Source organism: Harmonia axyridis, chromosome 3 (assembly GCF_914767665.1).
Source record: "Harmonia axyridis chromosome 3, icHarAxyr1.1, whole genome shotgun sequence".
Taxonomy (NCBI): Eukaryota; Metazoa; Arthropoda; class Insecta; order Coleoptera; family Coccinellidae; genus Harmonia; species Harmonia axyridis.
The window spans coordinates 31,941,764-31,964,951 of NC_059503.1; the positions used below are offsets into that span (position 1 = coordinate 31,941,764).

Below are 23,188 nucleotides of genomic sequence, written 5' to 3' on the forward strand. Positions count from 1 at the left end.
CAAGAAACAAAAAAGTTAATGTTCAAGCTATCCAAATTTGTTTTTTTCTACTCCTTATCATACAGGGTGTTGAAAATGTAGGGAGGGCCGCTAGGAAAAAATTGTAGGAACTTGTCATCTTATTTTTTATGTTTTATCAGAATCCGAGAGATTTCCTACATTTTCTCGGACACCCTGTATAAGAAAAGAAATTATTTGCTTCTTATCTCACTACACAGCGGCCGTTCCCCGAACTCTATCATTTCGTAACAATTTTTGTAATTTTCGAATTTTGAGACGGGAATGGTCTTAAACGATAAGGTTAGACTCATTGATGACAAATCTAAGCTCAAATTCGATAACGGGTGTCCGTCTGGCTGTTAACACGATAACTCAAGAACAAAAACATATAATTACCAAAACGGCATAACTATTTTCCTTTCAGTCAAACCTCTGAATGGAATAGCCCTCCTTTTGATATATCTCAATCCATACATTCCCATTTGAAAAAAAAAGTTGTGAGGGGGTAGAGAGTGCGGCTGAGAAATATCAAATTGAAAAATGCATATGTATAGGATAACTTCTTTTTGAAAATAAAAATATGCGGATGAGTGGATTTTCCATAATTATTTCATGTAAAGGGTGTCCACATTTCGCTGTCTAGTGAGAGAATCTCAGAATCCCTCTAAGCTAGAAAAAATGAATGGCACTTTTTTGGGCTCGATTTCCGAGAGAATTAATTTGGTGAAAATAGCATACTCATCAATTCAACTGTTTTCAAGCTATAAGAGACAATTGGAAAATGGCGCGAAATTAAATATTCTCATAACATTCATTATTTGTGCTATTAACATGAAACAAAAACTACATACAGGCACTTTTTTTTAGTAGAATCCATTGGTGCAAAATTTATTTTTTATTTCCATCAGTTTTGAAGTTATAATACAAACTTGTGTTTTTCAAATGTGAAACATAACAATTTCTATAACAAATAAAATCACTCATTTTTTCCTTTTCAAAATGATACAGAGTGGCCACTTTTTTAATGGGATTGTATTGGTAACTTTTAGACCATAAGAGTTAGAAGGTCGGTCAAATGGTGAAAAAGTTGCATTCATAGACGCATTATCAAGCAGTTCAAACAAATGGAGATTATCAGGGCCGGTTATTGAGATATCATAAGAAAAGTAAATTCTGTCATTCTGATTTTTCTTTTTTTCCCACTTTATTTCGAATATTATCAAAAAAATTCACAAGAGTTCTTTATTCGACAGTAAATTATCCTCAATTTGACGTAATCAGATTTCGTATCCAAAGTTTCGTACGTTCTGGGCTACCCTCATCCTCATTTTCATCAATCTCTCTCTTAATCTAACCCTCGTAAGGGTGTAGTGACATAATAAATCATCAATACGGACCTGCATATTTTATGACACTTTTAGAAATAACTTTTAACGCTGAATTCAACGACATATCATACAATGTCATTCAAAGTTGGTTTTTAGGTGATTTTGACCCTTATCCAAATTTCTTTGGGGGTGATCTGTATTACAATACGTTATCGGCGTAATAGTCCATGGTTTCAACAAGACGGATGTGGTCCACACTAGGGCTGGGAATCTTGAATGAATGATTTGAATATTCGAATAATCATTGAATAATTATTCGAATAATTGCATTTTGCATTATTCGAATAATCATGAATATTCACTGAATAGTTGAATAATCAATGACTACTTTTCTATTCATGAATAATCAGTGAATAGTCGAGTATTCACTGAATAGTTGAATAATCAATGACTACTTTTCTATTCATGAATAATCAGTGAATAGTTGAGTATTCACTGATTATTCAGTGAATAGTTTTCTATTCAGTGAGTAGTTGGATATTTATGAAGTTACGAATGAAAGTTTGAATGATCACTTGACTCACTATTCAGGAATGATTAAAACAAGGTTTTGTGATTCACTACGGACAAATCGTTTTATTAATATTAAAATTACTGGAAATTACATAATATTGAAATTTATAGATACAATTGAATTAAAATTATAAATAAACTCCTGTCAGTGTTCGGAATCCAAACAAACAAATTGTCATTCAAATTAGTACGTTGTCGTTGAAGAAATTGGCTAATTTTGATAAATAAGATTATTTGAGGAACGATTTTACTATTAATTGATAGACAAAAGAAACGAGATCAATGTCGTGAGTTCGAACTTGAGGTTCAACTAATAAACACGGCTTTTTACAAAATCTGGGGAATGATACAGGATTCAAAGTTACTGGTATTAACCTCGTTCCTTCGGTCTATCAGTTAATACTGAAATCGTTCCTCAAATACTCTTATTTATGAAAATAAGCCAATTCCTTCAACGAGACCGTACTAATTTGAATGACAATTTATTTGTTTGGATTCCAAACACGAGAACCAAAAATGGTGGTGTGTGACGTCACACTAATAGAGCGTATATGGCAAGAGGCAAAACACCAAAACGATTATACCACGTCGCAAAAGGTATATTCACTCATCAAAACGCTCGGATTTTATTGGTTCATTAAAACATGAGTTCAATCACTGAATATTGAGTGAATAATCACTGAATAATCATTGAATAATCACTGAATAATCATTGAATAATCATTGAATAATCAACGAATAGTTGAATATTCATGACTACTAAGTCATGAATAATCAAGCATGAATAGTTGTTTGAATGAATTATTCGAATAATCGACTAAATTTATGGATGAATATTCGAATACAAAAAGGCGAAAAAGTCCCAGCCCTAGTCCACACAACTCAAGAATAGTCACAGACTCTATATCGAACTTTTCCCGATTCATGGATTGATGGATTGGAACAAGAGGTCCAGTAGCATGGTCTGCCAGAAATCTGGATTTTTATTTGTGAGGATATCTCAAAAATAAAATTTATTATTCTACGAACCCGACAATAGAGATTCTCCGCGAGCAGATTGAGAATGTATTGGAAGGTAATCAAAGAGACGAAATAAACAAATGTATAAGAAGTATGGGTTCCACAACCGCTGAGTGGTGGACATTTCGAACACTTACTTCATTTACTTTCAAATAATCATTTAATTAGTATTTCATTAAATGATAGTTTCGTTAAATTATTATTAATTAGGTTTATCATTTCTTGAAATTTGTAAATAATTATTACTTGTCTCTTGCTTTGATTCTGTTGAGTTCCCAGTTTTAGATGAGTAAGTTGATTTTCTTATCGAAATGTATTGCATGTTTCTAATTACACTAAAGGTAAATGTAATACAGATCCGACACAAAGAAATTTAGATAAGGGTTAAAATCACCTGAAAACCAACTTTGAATGACATTGTATGATATATCATTGAATTCAGCATTAAAAGTTATTCCGAAAAGTGTCATAAAATATGCAGGTCCGTATTGAAAAAAATTAGGCTGAGGGTGACCCAGAGAGTACGGAACGTTGGATACGAAATCTGACTACGTCAAATTGAGGATAGTTTACTGTCGACTAAAAAATGCCAGTAACATTTTTTGATAATATTTGAAATAAAGTGGGAAAAAAAGAGAAATTAAAATGACATAATTTACTTTTCTTATGATATCTCAATAACCGGCCCTGATAATCTCGATTTGTTTGAACTGCTAGAAAATGCTGCTATGAATGCAACTTTTTCTCCATTTGACCGACCTTCTGACTCTTATGGTTTAAAAGTTACCAATACAATCCCATTGAAAAAGTGGCCACTCTGTATAACATGATATACAAATTCCCTATCACACTATAAAAATCATCAAAAATTTCAATTTCGCACGACAATTCAACCAAGTGCCTATATATAATAAACTGTGAACTTCAGATAATTAATATATTCGGTAGCCTCCAAGGTCTCCGGATTTAACACCGTTAGATTTTTCAACATTTCAACATTTTCGAATTGATTTTGACCAAAGGAAAAATCGAAAAATAAAAAATAAATTATTACACGAATGGATTCTAAGGTGTCTGCAGGATGTTCTTGTTTCATGTTAAAAGCATCAATAATAAAGGAGTTATGATAACTTTTCATTTCCCGCCATTTTCCAATTTTCTCTTATAGCATGAAAACTGTTGAATTTATGTTGTTGCTGTTTTCAGCAAATTAATTCTCTCAAAAATTGAGCCCGCAAATGTGCCATTCATTTTTTTTTCAGCTCAAAGGGATTCAAAGATCCCTTCACTTGACAACGAATTTGGTACACCCGATATATACAAGAATTATGTTGTTGCGTTACTTTTTGGTACACGCTCTATAAGATAAATGAACACAAAAGGTGACAAAGACAAACAGCGAAAATACACGGAATTCCACCAAACTATTAAGCTCAGAATTAAGTGTCTAGAAATACTGGTGCGGCCAATAATTCTTGAAAAAGTTGGATTTTAGGTAACTCGCCGGTACTCCCTAGGTTTTTGCATTGTTTCCTACGTTGTTCACATCATATACCGATGTCATTTCCATGGAAATATGAATATTTCATTATTTAGCGCCTTCTTAGGAGATATAGACATTTTGGCTGTCGTTTTCACAAAAATATGGCAATTTTATCAAAAAGCGCAACCTATAGAAGAATCAGTGCAACACATTATTTTAGATATCTTACTTGCAACTTAAAAAATTAAGATGAAGTGCATCAACACGAAATAAAGCTCAAATTTTCTTTCTGTATGTTCTCCTTACCAGCATCTCCTCAAACTTAGCGTTCACCTCCTTTTCGCTCATGCTGTTGATCAATTTCTCGTACTCCCGTATAGATTCATCAGGCTCTCCGCAATCCTGATCCGAGGTCAGACTGGAAACAGCCAGAGAAGTGGGTCTGCTACCCGACGTCGAATTTTTGTTGCTGCCACCCTTGAACCATGATTCCAGCTGCAAAAAACATATTGAAGTCGGTTAATAGTGGGTTATGAGAAATGATTAACGATGTTATGATTTTTGCGAGTGCTTAGGATTACTTTTATTTCATTGAACACGACAACAAACCATCTGCTAAACCTAAGAAATATTATTATAGTTAACATCTTAGCATTAGACATATATCGGTAATAACCCATCATTATTTCCTGAATGAAGTAGAGTTAAGTTTTTTTGAAAACTCTTTGCTAATCTAAAAAATGTGAATCTATTTAACCAAACAATAAAATTTTCAATAAAGGATAAGTTAAAGAAGAAAAAAGAAGTATAAAAAAAAAGATCATTTGGAAACAGCGTTAAAAAGGATTGTCGCTTTTTGTCAGTGCCATTTGTCATTTCAGGTCCTGGGCGCAAAAGATCTACGGGTCCCTTTGGCACTATCTTTAACTATTCCTTCACTTCACAACTCTACACTTCTCTATTGTCTTTCTTATTTTGAAAGTAACTGTACTATCACCATAGTTTGTTCAAACATAAGACGGAACAATATAAACAAGTTCGCGCATAAATAGGAGTATCTTCGAATAAGAAGAGATACTCTCCGTCTATGGTCAAATTGAGGATAACTCATATAATCCATACACTTAGTATTTCCGTTTTTTATTTTTAAAATATTAGGTGTAGTGAAAGGAACTCCATTATTTTTCCAATAGATGACTTTAGTTATGTGTATCTTACATTTTATAAGTCCGATCGGCGTTAGATGGCGTTAAAAAGATGATATTTCGTACTACAAAAACTTTTGTGACAGTTTTGTGATCAGTTGAGTGAGTTTAGTTTGAGCGTGAGTCGAAAATAGACACTAGCAAAGAGAAAATACCCTATATTATTCAGTTTTTCTTGGATAAAGGCGAAAATTCAAGCCAATCGGCTGGAAATGATAATAGTGTTTATGGCCCTGATACTGTAATAGCCAATAACAGGCAATTTTGGTTTCATCGATTCCGTTCACGTAATTTCGATGTCACCACACACTAGAAGGCAAATTGTCGAAAATGTCGATAAAATCCTGGACATTGTCGAGTCCGACCGTCATGTTAGCACTGTTTCGATTAGCCTTGAACTAAAGATTGCACAAAAAAAAAACGTTTGGAACCATTTGCATAAGGCTGGTCTCAAGAAGAAGCGCGATGACGTCATGACCGAATTTCCATCTGCGAATCGCTGCTGAATCGCAATAAAATTGACCCATTTTTGAAGCAGTTGATGACTGCCGATGAAAAGTGGATCACTTACGACAACGTCAAGCGAAAACGGTCGTGATAGAAAGGCGGTGAGCTGGTGGAAACGGCAGCCAAGCTAGGATTAAAGGCCAGAAAGGTTTTGCTGTGTGTTAAGTGAGATTAGCAGGGAATTATCTACTTCAAGCTGCTCCTCTACGGCACAACTGTTAACTCTGAACTGTAATGTCAACAATTGAACCGTCTGCGTCTGAAGGAAGCAATCGCCTAGGAGCGGCTAGCTTTGGCCAACAGGAAAGGAATTGTGTTCCATTAGGACAGTGCCAGGCCACACACATCAACAGGAGTATTACTATACCAGATATATCCATTCCGATAACAAATCTAAAGAGATATTTGGAATATAATAAGAGAAAGAACTGGAAAACAAGCCAAAAAATCGAGATTAGGAGTGATAGGTTCCCCTCAGACGGTGGTGAATGATTTTAATATTCATTTTAGGGGCTCACAAATACCTCAGCCCATTGTGTCATCTCCAGTTTCCAATAAAAGTATGCGAATCGAGAAGTCTTTCTATATGTTCGATGTAACTGAAGAGGAGGTTCTTCAGGTGGTTAAGAGATTAGCCAATAAAAAGTGTTGTGGTCAAGACGAAATTCCAATGAAGGTGATAAAACAATCTATCAATTTCATAATCAAGCCATTAGTTCACATCATTGATAACAGCTTCAAATACGGAATTTTCCCAAAAATGTTAAAGATCGCGGTTATAAAACCAATATATAAAAAAAATGATCCATCTGATATTACCAACTATCGACCAATCAGTTTGTTAAACAATTTTGCGAAGATCTTTGAGAAGATTATGTGTAATCGACTTTTAAGTTTTTTCAAGAAGTTCAAAATATTCAGTGAACAACAGCATGGATTTACAGAGGGGAAGAGTACGGAAACGGCTCTCTATACACTGATGCAGATGATATACGAGGGTTTGGAGGATAATGACATGCTTTTGGGTTTCTTCTTGGACTTCTCGAAGGCCTTTGACTCGGTTAACCACGTTCTTCTGATCGAAAAACTTGAAACATATGGCATCAGAGGAACCCAATTGCAGCTTTTCAGAAGCTATTTATATGAACGTGCTCAATATGTTTCAATAATAGTCGAAGGTCAAGAATATATGTCGAAAATATCTAAGATCATTGAGGGTGTTCCCCAAGGCAGCCACCTCGGACCCATACTGTTTTTGATCTATACTAACGAAATGCCAAACATCATGCCATCGATCAGGGAGAATTTCGTGAATTACGCCGATGATACTAACATCCTTCTTCGTGCGACAGGTCATAGGGACCTTCAAAACATTCTTGATACAGCTGCTACATCAATGAGCCTTTGGTGTGAGTCACACAATTTGAAATTGAATACCGAGAAAACTGAGTTCATACTTTTCTCACATAAGCTTCGTAAAACTGAGGTACCTGAGAGCTTACAATTTTTGGACGAAGAGATACAACTAAAATATTGTACCAAATTTTTGGGAGTTACTGTGGATCAACATCTTAATTGGTTTGAACATATTCAACAACTTTGCAAATCACTAAATAAAGTTTTATATACCTTGCGTGTCCTCAAGTCTGAATTTAAAGTAGATTTTTTGAAAACAATTTATTACTCAAACTTTCAGGCTCTCATGAGTTATGGACTGTTGATCTGGGGCAGTAGTCAAGAAGCTAATTGTGTGTTCCGAATTCAAAAACTCGCCATGAGGTGTATTTTCAACTTGAAATTTCGAGAAACTTGTCGAGGCATCTTCAGAGAAAATAACATTCTCACTTTACCAGCTTTGTACATCTACAAGTGTTTACAATTCATATTTAAGCAACCGCAATATTTCAGGAAGTTCAACAAGACAAGTTGCCACAACACAAGACATAATTTTTTATTTTATCCCCGGCATTATCTGGTATCCACTGAAAAATCTCCAACATATATGTGTATTAATCTATTTAATTCACTACCAGTACACATAAGAGAAATAGGTGACTTCAAATTGTTTCGGAAAGAGATCTACAGGTTATTGCTTCATCAAGAACCTTATAACATTACAGAGTTCCTCTCAGGATTGAATTGATTTATTTAATTTGTATTTTGGTTTTTCTTTTGACGTTTCCCAATTTTATTGTATTTGAATGTGATGATTTTTGATGAATAAAATGTTTATTATTATTATTATTATTATAGTGATTCGCCAGAAGCTCCGGGAGCTTGGTTGGGAGGTTCTTATGCATCCACCTTATAGTCTGGATTTTATTGTTCAACCATTTCAACGAATTTTGCTCGTGAATAATTCGCTTCAACAGAGGCTTGTGAAAATCTAATGTCTCCATTTTTTGCGAAGGACGAGAGCTTACATGGAAGAGGCATAATGATATCACCTTCGAAATTACAATAAGTTATCGAACAAAATGACGCATATTGGACTTAAATCGGATTCTAACTATGGTAATTAAAGCCTGGTTTTTATGTAAAAATAATGAATTTCTTTTCACTACACCTCGAATCTCATATAATCGTAGAATAGATATTTGCACAACCTTCTCCACGACGAGTTTTCCAGCATTCCTCAGCACCAATAGACTTATTTTTTTTCTTATTCTTCTGTGAAATGGAATTTAAAATTGATATCCACATTCCGTTACGAATACGATCCAGGCCGTCTGTTAGAGACGAAGAAGAGACAGAATTTATGACCGTTGGACCAATAACAGTTGCTCTATGCGCAAAGCATACGATTTACTTTGTTTATATTGCTCCGTCTTATAGTTAAATTGAACGGACTATAGCCGATCAGTCTTGTTCATTGCCTTCAACAACTTGTGTGTAATAAAACTAAAAATATACAATCATAATATAAATTGAAACAGACAAAGCCAGTCTGCTCAAAAATCCCTAATGATTTTTTTAATATTCTTCCACCAACACCGGAAAGACATCATAAATATTCACTTGCAATAAAACGTGCCGAACATTTTCCGTACCTTGTCCTCAAACTGCAATACGTGCTCAAAAAGAAATTGATCAGAAATCTGTTTTTATTTTTTAGTTCATATGGAGCGTTCTTTTCAAAAACCAACATCATTAATTCATTTTGAATTTTGCCATTCTTCCGACGAATGAAGCAAATAATAGTGCATTAATGAAATAAAGAAATCAAGAGACACGTGGTATTCCTCAAAGGAATCTGAAATCAATAGACTCTGATATAAATAAAAAATTAACTAATTATGTAGGGTTTTCCAAGGGGTTTCATGCCCGCTATCTGGGCAGCTGTCACTTATGAAGCTGTAATCTGATACCGGCGTGAACTTGGCAGCCACTTTTCAGCAGCCGAATTCATTCCAGCAGCCAAACGACCAGTGGCGTCGGTAGAAATTGAAACTAACGAATCGATCTGTTTTTGGGGTGCAACGCAAGAATTTGATTTTTGAGTACACTTGAACGACTTCAATCAAGTAATTATGACATTTCAATCCACAAAATAATATTATAGATGAACTTGAATCATGCTGATCAATGAAACGACGAGGTACATACAAGTATTTTCACGAATGAAACATTGAATTGCAGGCCGTCTAAGGGGTAGTTTGCATTCGTGGATTGTGGACAGTCTTCCCACCGCATAATTGCGGGCTATTGTGGCTCATTGTTGTACAACTTTGAAAGTCTTTTTTGGGTTTATGTAACTTGAATCTATATTCCATATGAGATTAACATAAAGGTATCACAACCAAATATTATCATGGCTAAAAATTTTTAACAGGGTTATTCGTGAAATTTCGAATAATTCACAAGTGTAAAATACCCTTTAGACGGCCTGATACCCTTTAGACGTCCTCCAAATCAATGTGCTTCAGATATGTTATTCTCTAGCAATTTAAGAGTAACTAACTATACCAAATATGAACTTGCCTAAACATTTTTGACAGGGCGATTCCCAAAAATTTCGAAAAATTCACAAGCGTAAACTACCCCTTACACGGCCTGCAAATCAATGTGCTTCGGATATGTTATTCTGTAGCTATTTAAGAGTAACTATACCAAATATCAACTCAGCTTATCATTTTTGACAGGGTCATTCGTGGAAATTTCGAAAAATTCACAAGTGTAAACTACCCCTTAGACGGCCTGCAAATCAATGCGCTTCGGATATGTTATTCTGTAGCTATTCAAGAGTAACTATACCAAATATCAACTCGGCTAAACATTTTTGACAGGGTCATTCCTAAGAATTTTGAAAAATTCATAAGTGTAAACTACCACTTAGACGGCCTGTAAATCAATGTGCTTCGGATATTTCGAAAAATTAACAAGTGTAAACTACCCCTTAGACGGCCTACAAATCAATGTGCTTCGGATATGTTATTATGTGGCTATTGAAAAGTAAGTATACCAAATATTAACTTGGCTAAACATTTTTCAATGTTTCATTCGTGAAAATACTTGTATGTACCTCGTCGTTTTATTGATCAGCATGATTCACGTTCATCTATAATATTATTTTGTGAATTGAAATGTCATAATTACTTGATTGAAGTCGTTCAAGTTTACACAAAAATCAAATTCTTGCGTTGCACCCCAAAAACAGATCGATTCGTTAGTTTCAATTTCTACCGACGCCACTGGTCGTTTGGCTGCAGGAATGAATTCGGCTGCTGAAAAGTGGCTGCCAAGTTCACGCCGGTAATCAGACATCCGTCTTTATTTTATGGTTCATATGGAGCGATCTGTTGAAAGTGAAAGACCAAAATCATTAATTTATTTAAAATTTTTCAATTCTGCCGACGACTGAAGCTAATGATGGTGCATAAATGAAATAAAGAAATCAAGAGACACGTGGGATTCCTCAAAGGTTACAGCATGAACTCTACTATAAATAAAAAATTAACAAATTATGTAGGGTTTTCCAATAAGGGGTTTCATGCCCACTATCTGGGCAGCTGTCACTTTTGAAGCTGTAATCTGTTGACAATTGATAATTGAAACTATGTCATTACTAAAAATGGAACTATACACCCTTCAACAACACTGAAATTGTTAAAATTCGCTACAAAAATGGTCAAAATTTTGCAGTCACAGTTCGCTGAACTAAAGGACTTTTGGGTCGTTGTGGGGGAACCTTCTTGGCCGGCAATATTGAGACTGGTTAGTGATGTAAATAATCGAAACCATGTGCGTCGCCCGAGAACAACTGAGAATATTAGTACTGTAGCCCGTAATGATGAGGTTTGTCGATACCTCGTTGATATTGCGCTAGCTAGCTATAATTGATGATTTTTTATGGCCGGAATTGGAAGATATTGATATGGACAAAGTTTATTTTCAACAAGACGGGCGAGCAGAAAAAAAGGGTAACTTGGTCATTACTGATCAAATATCTGTCTTACTTGTTTATGAGAACCATGATATTTCTGAAATGACAAGGAAAAGAGAATTGCCTAGAGAAAAATGAAACTTTAAACGATTTTTAAAAAATAATGAGCTTTTTTGAAAAAATCAAAAATTTGGGAGCCAGCAGAGTATTTTGATCAACTTTTTTTATTAAGTGCATAAAGGTCCATAAAAGATACTGCTAACACATGAAATTAACCGGTAACCATTTTTCATACATTCAAAAGTGCCTGGTCCTCGATACATTTCAATAAAATGTCCTTCTTTCATCAAGTTTTGCTACAAATTTCTTCATACAATTTTAAAAAGAAAACGTAGTTTCAAAGTAATTTTTCAGAACAAGTTTAATAATAGTTTTATAAACAAGGTGTTGTTGAAGGAAGGGTAGGTACTAAAATTTCTTGAACAAATATATTCATTGAAAAGAATTTAATTCACTTATCCCCAAAATGAGTATTGAACTATATTGAATCTTGTACATACTAAGTTTCGCGTAATTTTTCCATATTAATTTATTTCTTGTGTCCATTTGTTTGTTTATTATTTGTCTATTTATTTATTTTTTATTCTTTAGTTATGTATATTACTATTTATCGGTATTTTATACATATTTTTGTTTATATATGTTTATATTCTATCACGTTAGTTATTTTAATAATAGTTGCCCCGGTTTCATCTATACATCTTATGATTTTATCTATACTATGATTTCATTTATATTGATATTGTTCTGTTTGCCTTTTATGGTTCTACCTGTTTTTCTGTAATAGCTAATGACCTTAGCAGTCGAAGCCAAAAAAAAATCATAAAAAAACCAAAGTATTATTTTAAATTGAATAAAGTTCCATTTTCCGTCTAGTCTTTTAACTCATAAGTAAAAACCATAATTGCCCATAAAAATTAAAAAACAACATTGAACAATAGTCTTTTCAGTTGCAAATAGTGAAAAAACTATTCAACGTGTTTTCTGGTTCAAAAATCATGATAATATTACATTTGTTTTTATTTATACTATTTTATATCTAATTTAAATACCCTATTTCTTGTGAACCAGCGTTGACCAGAGTCTTCTGATCAGCTTTCCACATAAAGGGCATGAAGGTCAACAAAAAACAATACTAATATTTGAACAATAACATTCAGGTGACAGGTCTTTTGTGTTTCGAACATAGTATACTTGAGTATATCGAAGCAAATATATCTAAGCGAATTTCGTGGAAAAATCACTTCTCTTCATCCGATAGTTAAGGAGATGGTGGTGATGAATCATAAAAATCAAGAAGCATTTAATTCAGTAGATTTTGAGTGTGAATGGGCAGATTGACAAGGACACAGTAGCTCCTAAATTCTGCCAGTGCATTTCTTGAATTTTTCGCTCTCGGACAAAGTGATTGATAGCATTTCACTGTCGAATAAATTCGTTTCCATTTATCCTTTTAATCTTGTAAAAATAGCCGAAAAAAGGAAATATTTCTGTCCTTTCTTTGAAATGCCTAAGTGGGATTTGAAAAAATACATACATATCCATACATTCTTCAATACAATCGGAATATTCAGCATAAACAGATCGAAATGCACAGATTACACACTTTACTCCAAAGTTCATGCACAAACTTCCATAATATTTTTCTTTTTCAAAATACCCAAGTCGACGAAAACAAACGTTCATCGATACTTATAAAACCAGCACATCTATTATTTTCTTGCACGTGCTATACCGTTAACAACCGAACTGACAGGTTGTTGATTTTTGTTTGGACACTTGTTGGGGGTGGGGGTGATCCCCAAGGTCGAAAATGGCAGGCGGGACACTTATGCACGACTGAAATAGCCGATGAGATCTGTGTGTGACTTACTCTCAACATCTTACATCATCGTCCTATCTCGTCTTGGTGACGTTGAATTACCACGAAAGTATGCTAGGTATTGACGGTAAAGGGGGGCATACATCACGATCGGTTTCAATACTGAAGACGCAGCTATACAATCTCATAGACTAATAGATCTCGTTTCATCTATTTTTTTTTTAAGACTTTTTCCTGCATCGTTCGTTAGGCTCAATTGATTCATTTTACAATATCTTTTGCAGTAGATTTCGACAACCTTATCCGATACGATATTTTTTTAAACGCTTGTTCCATGAACAGATCACTCTACCATTTTGTCGCGATGCCTGTAATTTTCGAATTTTAAACCGGAAAGGGTCCCAAACTATAAACTTAAAATTTTCAGCATTCTCAACCGCGGTTAAGTTCGTTAATGACCAAAATTTGTCTAGGGATTCCTTAAATATGGCCGTTCGAAAAGGTTTGTCCTATTAGTTACTAAACTGCATATTTGATCGATGAAAATTTGCATTTGGACGCGTTTGTCATAATTTATCTGGGGTACTTTATGGCGTAAGCCACTTTTTTCAAAAAATTTCATTGTTATCATGGTTTAAACTAAAGATCATATCTTGAAAATCATTCGATTTAATTGTACGATTTATTTTTCATTAAATTCCCGAAAAGTTCTTAAGTCTTCTGCAAATTTACGGATTACTCTACAGGTAATCCGGAAGTCTCTGCAATTTTTTAAAAATGATCTTTGAAAAATGTCAATGAGTCCATTTTTTCAAATGGCATGCTTTAATTTTTTTCGCCTTTTTTTGTATAGCCTATATAGCCTTTTTGTCAAGACATGATGTGCCTAAAATTTTTTTTTTCAAAATGCTTCGCATTTCATGTTTTGTATTGGGACTGGCAGCATACTCTTCACGAATACTATTTCAAAGGGATAAGATTACCCAACCTGTACAATCCAAAATAATTCAAGCTTATGCACTGAGTGCTGTCGATTTCGTCAAAATTTGAAAAATTTTCTTAGCCCAAAATTTACAAATGATGTAGAATGTTTTTGTTTCATATTTATATATTCAATAATAAATGAAATTTTCATTTCAGGCCATTATCCAATTTTCTCTTAAAGCTTGAAAACAGGGATTCTGAGATCCCCTCACTAGACAACGAATTTGGGTCACCTGATGCATAATAAATTAATGTCGATATTATAAACCAGTAAAAATTAACGAGATTAAAGAATGATTAGGGTAAATATAATTTTTTTTACAGCAAGGTAATTATGTACTATAAAAAAAAAATTTCAAAAAAAAAATTTAAATCTGAACGGTGTGTGTCCATCTTTACACTCCAATAACTGCGATCAAAAGCTGGTCGAGTTTTTATCATATTTCACTGTCAGAGGACCTACTATCGTTTTCTCTAGTGAATAACAGTTCAAATCAATTGAACGCTTGAACGATAGATATCTTCATTGAAACGAAATAATCGTTACGTACAGGTGTTAATTTTAAGCTCTTTTCGCTTTCGTTGTTCATTCGATTTATAATTTGGCGTTGCCAGAGTTTCCGTTTATCGCATATTCTAACAAAGTAAGTATTGCAATATTACCTCCATCTACCAATATTGCTTCAGTAATATTGAACTTGCTAGGACTCCTTCAGATGGAAGATTCAAATGATACTTTTATTAAAAAATACATTGGATGCCCTTGGAAATCACATTTGCGCTTGCTTAAGAAATTTTATTGAGGAAACGGAAAAACATAAAAAAACGCACGCTTGAATAAGAATTCGATTTTATCCTCTTTGAATATGGGCCATTATATCTGATTTATATGTACATGCAAAATCTCAATTAGGTGTCCCATCAAAAAAACTTGAGTCGAAAAACTCAATATCTTTAAAACGATCGACAGATCTGCGGCTAAAAATCTGCGTTAAAAAACACCAAATCTCCACTAAAACGTTAATTTATTTCTATGATCGGTTATGAGTATCATATCAACCATAAAAATTACTGAAAAACCGTTTCAAAATTTGTGGAATATCTCGAACAGAAACCAAGATATTGCGAATTATTTGAAACAGTAATTTTTAAGAACACCCTGTTACTCGAGAACTAATCAAGATATCTTATGATCGGCTTTCTGATATATTATTATTTCCAAAAATGAGATCGGGATCCTTGAAAATTTTTTCTCTGTCTTATAATTCACAAGATGCATTCAGTGAGTATCGAATTTGGAACTGCCTGTATCTTTCCGTTGTTTTTACTCAGAATTCGCATATTTGTAGATTTTTGGCTACGTTTGACTCAAAAATCAGTGATACTGATCTCTTTTGTATGTCCCTTTCTCGATTAAAAAAAAATTGAATAAAAGCTGTCACAAGTTAGTATGAGTGTTTTTTCATTATGTAATATCTACAGAGTGATTCACCGCTATGGCCTATTAGGAGTTTATGGAAAACTGATCACAATTTTGTGCTGAAAATTTGCATGTTGGGGTTTGAGACAATGATATTTCTCCCTCAAATATTTTCAAATCCCTACAACTTCCGGTTATACCGGAAACAGAATAATACTTCCTTATTTCAAATGGCGCACCCAGTATAGTATCGCATCATTAGATAGCTTTTCTGATTACTATTTTTCGTCCAAACTGCGAAGAGGTTTATAATACTACGTATTTGCAGAATCAAAAATGATAAAAGTTTTTCGAAAAAAACTTTGTTAATATTCAAGTGAGTGCTCGTCGCCACCATTTTTTCTATAAGAATCCCAATAACTCATGAACCATTGAGTTTGTACCCAAGGTATGGCATATATATGCTGAAATTTTCATCAAAAAGCTATCTAATGATGCATTAATGTACTGGGTGTGCCATTTTAAATAAGGAAGTAGTACTCTGTTTCCGGTATAACCGGAAGTTGTAGAAATCTGAAAATATTTTAGGGGGAAAGATCATTGTTTCAAACCCCAACATGCAAATTTTCAGCACAAAATTATGATTAGTTTTCCATAAACGTCTGATAGGCTATCGCAGTGAGTCCTGTATGTATATGTAATAATTTTTTTTGATTTTGCACTATGGTTGATTTGAAATTATTGTAAGTTGGATATCTGTTTCACTTGTACTGTTTATGGATTGGAACACCTATTTGTATGACTATCTTCAATAAATAATGATGATTTCGAATAAATAAAAAAATATACTGAAAATATTGAAAAATATTCATGAAGAAGTTAAATCAATTTTCCAGAGTAAATCAACCGTGAATAACTAAGACCATCCTGTATATCCATAAGCAAGTAACGAAACAGTTGAAATGAGCCTCACGACCTCATAGTTCGTCGAATGACTAATAAGACATTGAAACACTAGATCATTTTCTGACCGGCTTTATATGGACAAGAAAACCATCATCAACAATCAGCTAAGAATTCCACATAAATTCCGGTTTATAGATCCAGGGACCGACCTCAACATTAAAAGTGAATGAGAGAATAGCGAGATGATGTCACTGTAACAGCATCTGCAGACAGAAGGTCTATGTAGCAGTCATTTTTTTGTCTTGCATATATTTTTACGAAAACAAACAAACGATGATCTTTCCTGCTGCTGATGATCTCATTATTTTAATTGGTCGCGTTTTCCTTTACGAATTTAGAAAAGTACGGTACTTTAGATAACGTGACGGATCTAATTGATGGCAATTATGAGTCGTTTGGATTGAATAATGATAAGCGGTGTAAAAATGACGAGTATCATCGATGTTTTCGAAAACATCGGTTCAGTTTTATTCGGACCAATCTGTCATAGGTACTTATGTGATCACTATAAAATAATATCTCCTCATAGTAAACACTAAAGTTCCAATTTACCATTTAAATCGAGAAAAATGAATGAAATTATTAAAGAAGGTTTCAAAAATAATTCGTATCGTATTAACCATAGAGTAATAAACATAGATAGAGGAAGTATACCAAATTTTTACATGTCTCCAACATGGTTAGATTACGTTGTCGGATTGTGATATATTTTCAAATCCACAATTTTACTATATCGTTATGAATGTATATTATATTGAACGAATTATATTTATTTGAGTGATTCCCGATTGAATATGCCAATTTGAATATTTGGAATCCGATATTTTTCCTAATTTTGGAATTTATAATAAGCAGAATATTTATTATTTTCTGTATCTACCTGCTGAAATCCTAGGTTTGACAACTTTTGCTCTTCTACTGACATCGGTTATTTCACGTCTTTTGGCGCGCTTGAAGTTTTTTTTCTGAATTTCTGAGAAAGAAATGCGTTCTGATTTGATAGTTCATGTTAGGGACAAAATTTGCTTACTGAAAATGACATATGCTCCCTCTATCTATGTTCATTACTCTGAGGTATTAACCAATAATAATTTTCTTCGAAAAGTATACAATATCATTTCAATATTTTCCTGATTTCAGATACGACAGAGTTTAGATTTTGCAATTGAACACAAAATAATAATTTCAAGCTCCGTATTGATCCCGTCATTAGAACTAGAAAAAATGTAAGCAGCAGAATATAGGAAAAAAGTCCATTATTCCAAAAACAACTGATCCGAATATAGGACGAAATTTGAAAGGATCGTATCATCAGAACAACTAATTTAAATGAAATAATCGAAATTGATTTCTCGTTTATTAATAAAGAAAAGAAATATTCACATTTATAATTATATTGTGGAACGTATAGTCAAGTGTCTTATTCTTATTTCTTTTTCTTATTAATACTAAATAAAATTAATCAACAAAGAAAATAACCTTTTTATAAACAGAGCTTTAAGTTTGAAAGGACTCATTCATCTGGGGAATGAATCGCACGATTTTTATAGATTTTAACATACAATGAAGTCGATTACAGCAGATTCGCAAAATGTTGTCCGTTTACTTCGATACCAATACAAGCCATACGATTTTTAAAACTATGCAATATTCATTTATTGAAATTTCAAAGTTGTTATTGACGTTATTGTAGAAGTCATGGCATCTACATTGTTTCAAATTAGGCGAAGTTATTTAAATGTAGCTATAACTTCGGAGTCATTGAATTTAGGTATAGGGTACATGCAAAATTTTCAATATTCCTTAAAGATTTAAAGAAGCAAAAAATGTACAGGGTGATCCATTTGAAATAAGGAAGTTCATTATTATTCCGGAAAAAGAAGAGATCTGACAACAATATGAATACTACACCAAATTCTATAAAAATTGTGCGATCCATTTCCGAGATAATTGAGGCGTTCCATTCTTAAAAATCAGTCTATAGTTCTGTAGTATTTGAGAGCACAATAAGAAACAGAAGCATCAACGAACGAGCGCTCAATAGATTCAAGTGCCAGGTAAATGCTTTTTATGAATTTTGTGTTCAATTCTAGTTATTTAGTGGATCTACCATTGAATTCAAATTACAATCAATGAGTCAGTTGATCAAAGTGTTGAGAAAGCAGCTATAAGAATAGCTACAAATTTTCTGACCATTCACGAACGACTACATTATAAATGAAAAAAATTTCCACAACTGCTCGAGAAGCATTCGTTCAAAACGTGATCTACATAGATCGTTGCTAGATTGGAGGATATTACCCAAAAATAAGGGAATTGTTAAGGTATTTATGCTGGGGTCTTTCACTACATTCTCGATAATACATTCTTCAAGAAAGTTTGATTTCTGCAATTTGGGGGATATACTAGTAGGTTCTCTTATAAAAATTAGACGAAGAACTTGTATTTTTCCATGACCAGTCAGTAAGAATTTTTGAATGTCGTCTAGTAAAATTTGTAAAACAGGAGATGTGCATATTTTAGGCATCTTTATTGCACTATCTATAGAGCGATATATCATCATTTCTCAGACATGATCGATTTGCAAATGACAGAATTTGCTATGAGGAAATTATCCTGTTCAATTTCTACAGGACTTCTCGTAATAATCTACATATTTGTATTTGACTGGTTATTGGAACTATCAACTGCTTTTTCAGATGGATGAGATACGATTCTATACTAACACCTCCACAAATAGCAATGACATATGTTCAGGATGATTTTTTATAACATCCAGCATATTTTGAAGCGCGATAACATTGGCGTGTATTGAATTGTTGAAATAGGGTGGCATACGCTAAATAAATAAATACGTTCGGCAAATGGGGAGAAAATTCATTTATCATCGCAGACAAGTGATGAGTTTCACTGTCTTGCATCATGACTCACCCCCGTAAAACAAGCAGAACCACTTGGGAATTTTCGATCTTTTTCTGGGCATAATTTAAGGCTAATTCATTTCCATATTGGAAAAATCTTACCTCTTGATTGTGGGAGAAATCGCGGGTTTAACTAGCTTAGGCTACGTTTGAACCCAGTGCCAAATTTCTGGATTTACGTTTTTAAAAAAAATCCAGGGTTCTTCTAGCTTTCCCCTACTTAAGCTAGCAAAAGCCAACCATAATGAAACTTTGCTTTCACAGTAATTTTAAACTCTATTCAGGCTAATTCATTAACTCATTACGAAATTTTTTGTTCTTCAGTTTAACGAGTTATCATGGGTTCTTCTAGATTCACCCAAAACTGGCAAAACCAAAAGCTAATCGAATGAACATGAAAACTCTGATTGCGCCATAATTTTAGCCTCATTTCAGGCTCACGTTGAACCAATTCCTTGCCAAATTCCTTGATTTACATTTTTTCAAAATCAATCTGTGTTCTTAAAGTTATGAGAAACTCCATGAATGGTAAAATTCCATAAATTTCAGAGAACTTCGCCAAATTCTTTCGAATCAGAATGTTATCGAAAACTATTCTTTTTGTTGAATTGAAAACGTTCTCAATTGATAATTGGAAAACAATTTGTTCAGAATGACAAAAAATTAATAATAAAAAATGAAAACTTTTACGACTATAAATGAAAGCTTGGGATGCTCACATTCACATTACTTAATTTTCAATGTACGCTAACGCAATTGATATACATATTCAATAAATGATAACAGGAATTTGGAATAAATTGAAGTGTATCTTGATGTTAAATCATTTACAACTTTGCCAACGTTTCGGACACTATTGGTCCTTTCCCAAGGCTGCAACTGGCTTCGTTATAATTTTCAAAATATTCCTCTTGGTAATCAAAAATCTAAAATTCTGAAATGGCTCTGCTAGCTACTGACAACCCACAAACCCCTCTCGAAAAATGTTTCTAGTCACGGCCTTGGGTTTTGGTTTACTTGGAAGACGTTATTCTGAAATTTGTTAAGTGCTCGTAAGCATTGAGTCATCACAAAATACAATACGTTTGAAAGTGTGGTCGGAATTGACTATTTTCAACATTCCTACCTTTACAACGCCACTATTTGAGTGACATTCGTTCAAAATGGTAACGATTGATTCATGAAACACATAAATTCTGCTTTCTTTCAGCCTTGAGTTCAGACGAAAACCAATCTCGGCCGCTTTTCAATATAGGTACTGCATCACTCGTTTGAGATCAACTTGATTCATCATAAGCCTCATTAGAACTCAAGAAATTCCATATGGAAATGCAAAATTTAAAAATATTGCTATCGTTATGCATTTTAAAATAATAAAACAAACTTGAGATAAACTGACAAAATGGATCATTGTATACTGACTAACAGTTGCCACTCAACACCACGTGAGTATAGTGGATTGTCCAAATACCTACATACTTTCAGTCCAAATATTTCCACAATTTTGAGCGAACTTTTCAAATTATCAATTCCGCTTCATTTGATATAACACCTTATATATCAAGAACCGCACTTTAGAGTGGAGAACCTTTCATCTAAACCCAACCCTTTCCACTGTTTTGATTCTTTTACGGTCTCAAACTGTGTCATTAAAAAATCTGAAGTAATCCAATGACACACCTGTCATAACTAGAACCCTTTAACGCCGTTCAAAGTTCATATAACACAAAATAGACAATTACAAAACACAACGCAACGTGAGACTCACACTAGTCTTCGTCAGTCTCCTGGTGCGTCTTTCTGTTTTCCCACGTTTGAAATCCATGTTTCAGAATGTCCAAAAACACAGTGGTCACTTGGCGAAAATTTCAACCGTTGGATTTTTCCGAATGATTATGAGTCGATCTTTGCAGCAGTTAAATCGGACTACTAGTTTAGAAGGTATCGCTTCACCTGGAATTGAAATTGGAACTCAATAATACATGACGAATATTCCGATAAGATAAAGAACTTGTAAAATGAGCCAGATAAAGAGACCCGACGCGGAAAAATTAGAGTCGATTGTCGACTTGGCGAGGATATCAATTCCTTGGGCGGATTAGGTAAACGATAATAAGGAAATCAGCGGCGGAGCTTCTACTCGACCTCAAGGGCTAACATTGCGAGATAAAATAGAAGTAACACCGGTCCACGTTGAGGTATTCCGGACGACAATCAGATCAAATATTGAATCAAAGATTTCTTCAATTTTGTCAACCTTTTAAGTCTGAATTTTTCTCGCACGATTTCAAAGGTACGTGAATGAAATATAATATCAAAATGTTTTCCTAACGATAACAAAAATGTATTAAATCAATATCACCTACCCTGACTTTACGTATATTTAAAGACAATAAATGGCTAGAACCAAAATTATTCGATAATACTTCAATCATAATTGTTAAATATTCCTCAAAGTCAATTAAACTTTACTCATGATGAATTTTAGCATGAATGAAATTTATTTAGAATGAGTACATCCCAAAATATTTTTTATGAATAAACTCATTCCATTATAAGTGAAAACTTTTGTTTACAAAATATATTCATCACGTCTTGATGCACTCAAATCTAATCATTTAAGGAGAACCTTCTCTGAAGCAACTTCCTTTGCAAAAGATAACAATTTACATTTCCCACTACTTACAAAACTTCCAGATTTGGCCCTCTCTTGCCTGGATATATTCTTCATACTTTGATATACAAGAAGTCCAAATTTATTCCAATTGACGTGAAAAACAAGAGAAATGGAGAATCAACGAAAAATTGATTCCAACCTCAAAATTTTCAAGAAAACTATATGTCGTTTGTACCACTTCGAACCGAATGTAAGTTTTTATATGAAAAGTAGCATCATTATGGCAGTTGAAAGGCAGTGTTTGAATTCACAATATTCCACTCATTCATTAAAAAATTCAACAAAAACAACACACAAACACCTGTTGAAGTTTTTAACGTAATCTCGTTACTATTTGTCTTCTTAACAACGCATTCTCATTACCATTTGAACTACAGTGACAACAGACAATTCAAGAATTGTTGTCGTCGTAGTTCATTTAGTTTCACATAGGCGTCGACATGGATGAGCTCAACAGCAGCATAATGATTATTTAAATAATAATAAATTGATTCACATTATTAGGTTATTGTGCTATTTTGAGTTTAAAATATTGATATTGATCATTCGTATTATTAATATTCACGCTCGGTATGAAGAATTTCAAAATTAAAATATTCATGATAATCTTTTCATCCTACAACACAATCACAAGAGGCAACATTTATTCGTAACTCCGTAATATTAATCAATTAATATTTTCGATTACGAACAAAATTTGTTCAATATTGTGAAACACATGTATTAATATTGTAGTTATTCATTATATTCTTGAAAAGTATTTTCATTATATCATAATTTGGCAAGGCATGCGCAGCCAATTTCAAAGGTGTCCAATCTCAGAGGATTGCGATGTTCCA

The 23,188-nt window shown here is 33.5% G+C and overlaps 1 protein-coding gene across 5 annotated transcripts in view; it reads right to left on the reverse strand.

The window, feature by feature from the left end:
• The window catches only part of LOC123677020 (protein diaphanous), a 55,572-nt gene extending 32,893 nt beyond the window's left edge, over nt 1-22,679 (reverse strand). Inside the window, exons 1-3 of one of the 5 annotated variants that reach the window (XM_045613420.1) lie at nt 22,359-22,679; nt 21,441-21,625; nt 4,711-4,899 (exon numbers count right to left, since the gene is read on the reverse strand). In XM_045613420.1, the coding sequence (XP_045469376.1) occupies nt 4,711-4,899; nt 21,441-21,497 (246 nt within the window). In that variant the 5' untranslated portion in view covers nt 21,498-21,625; nt 22,359-22,679. Of the gene's footprint in view, nt 1-4,710; nt 4,900-13,096; nt 13,394-21,440; nt 21,626-22,358 lie in introns of those variants that run through there. The other 4 variants (XM_045613422.1, XM_045613421.1, XM_045613423.1 and 1 more) reach the window with 4 other exon arrangements.
• Nucleotides 22,680-23,188: the final 509 nt, after the last annotated feature.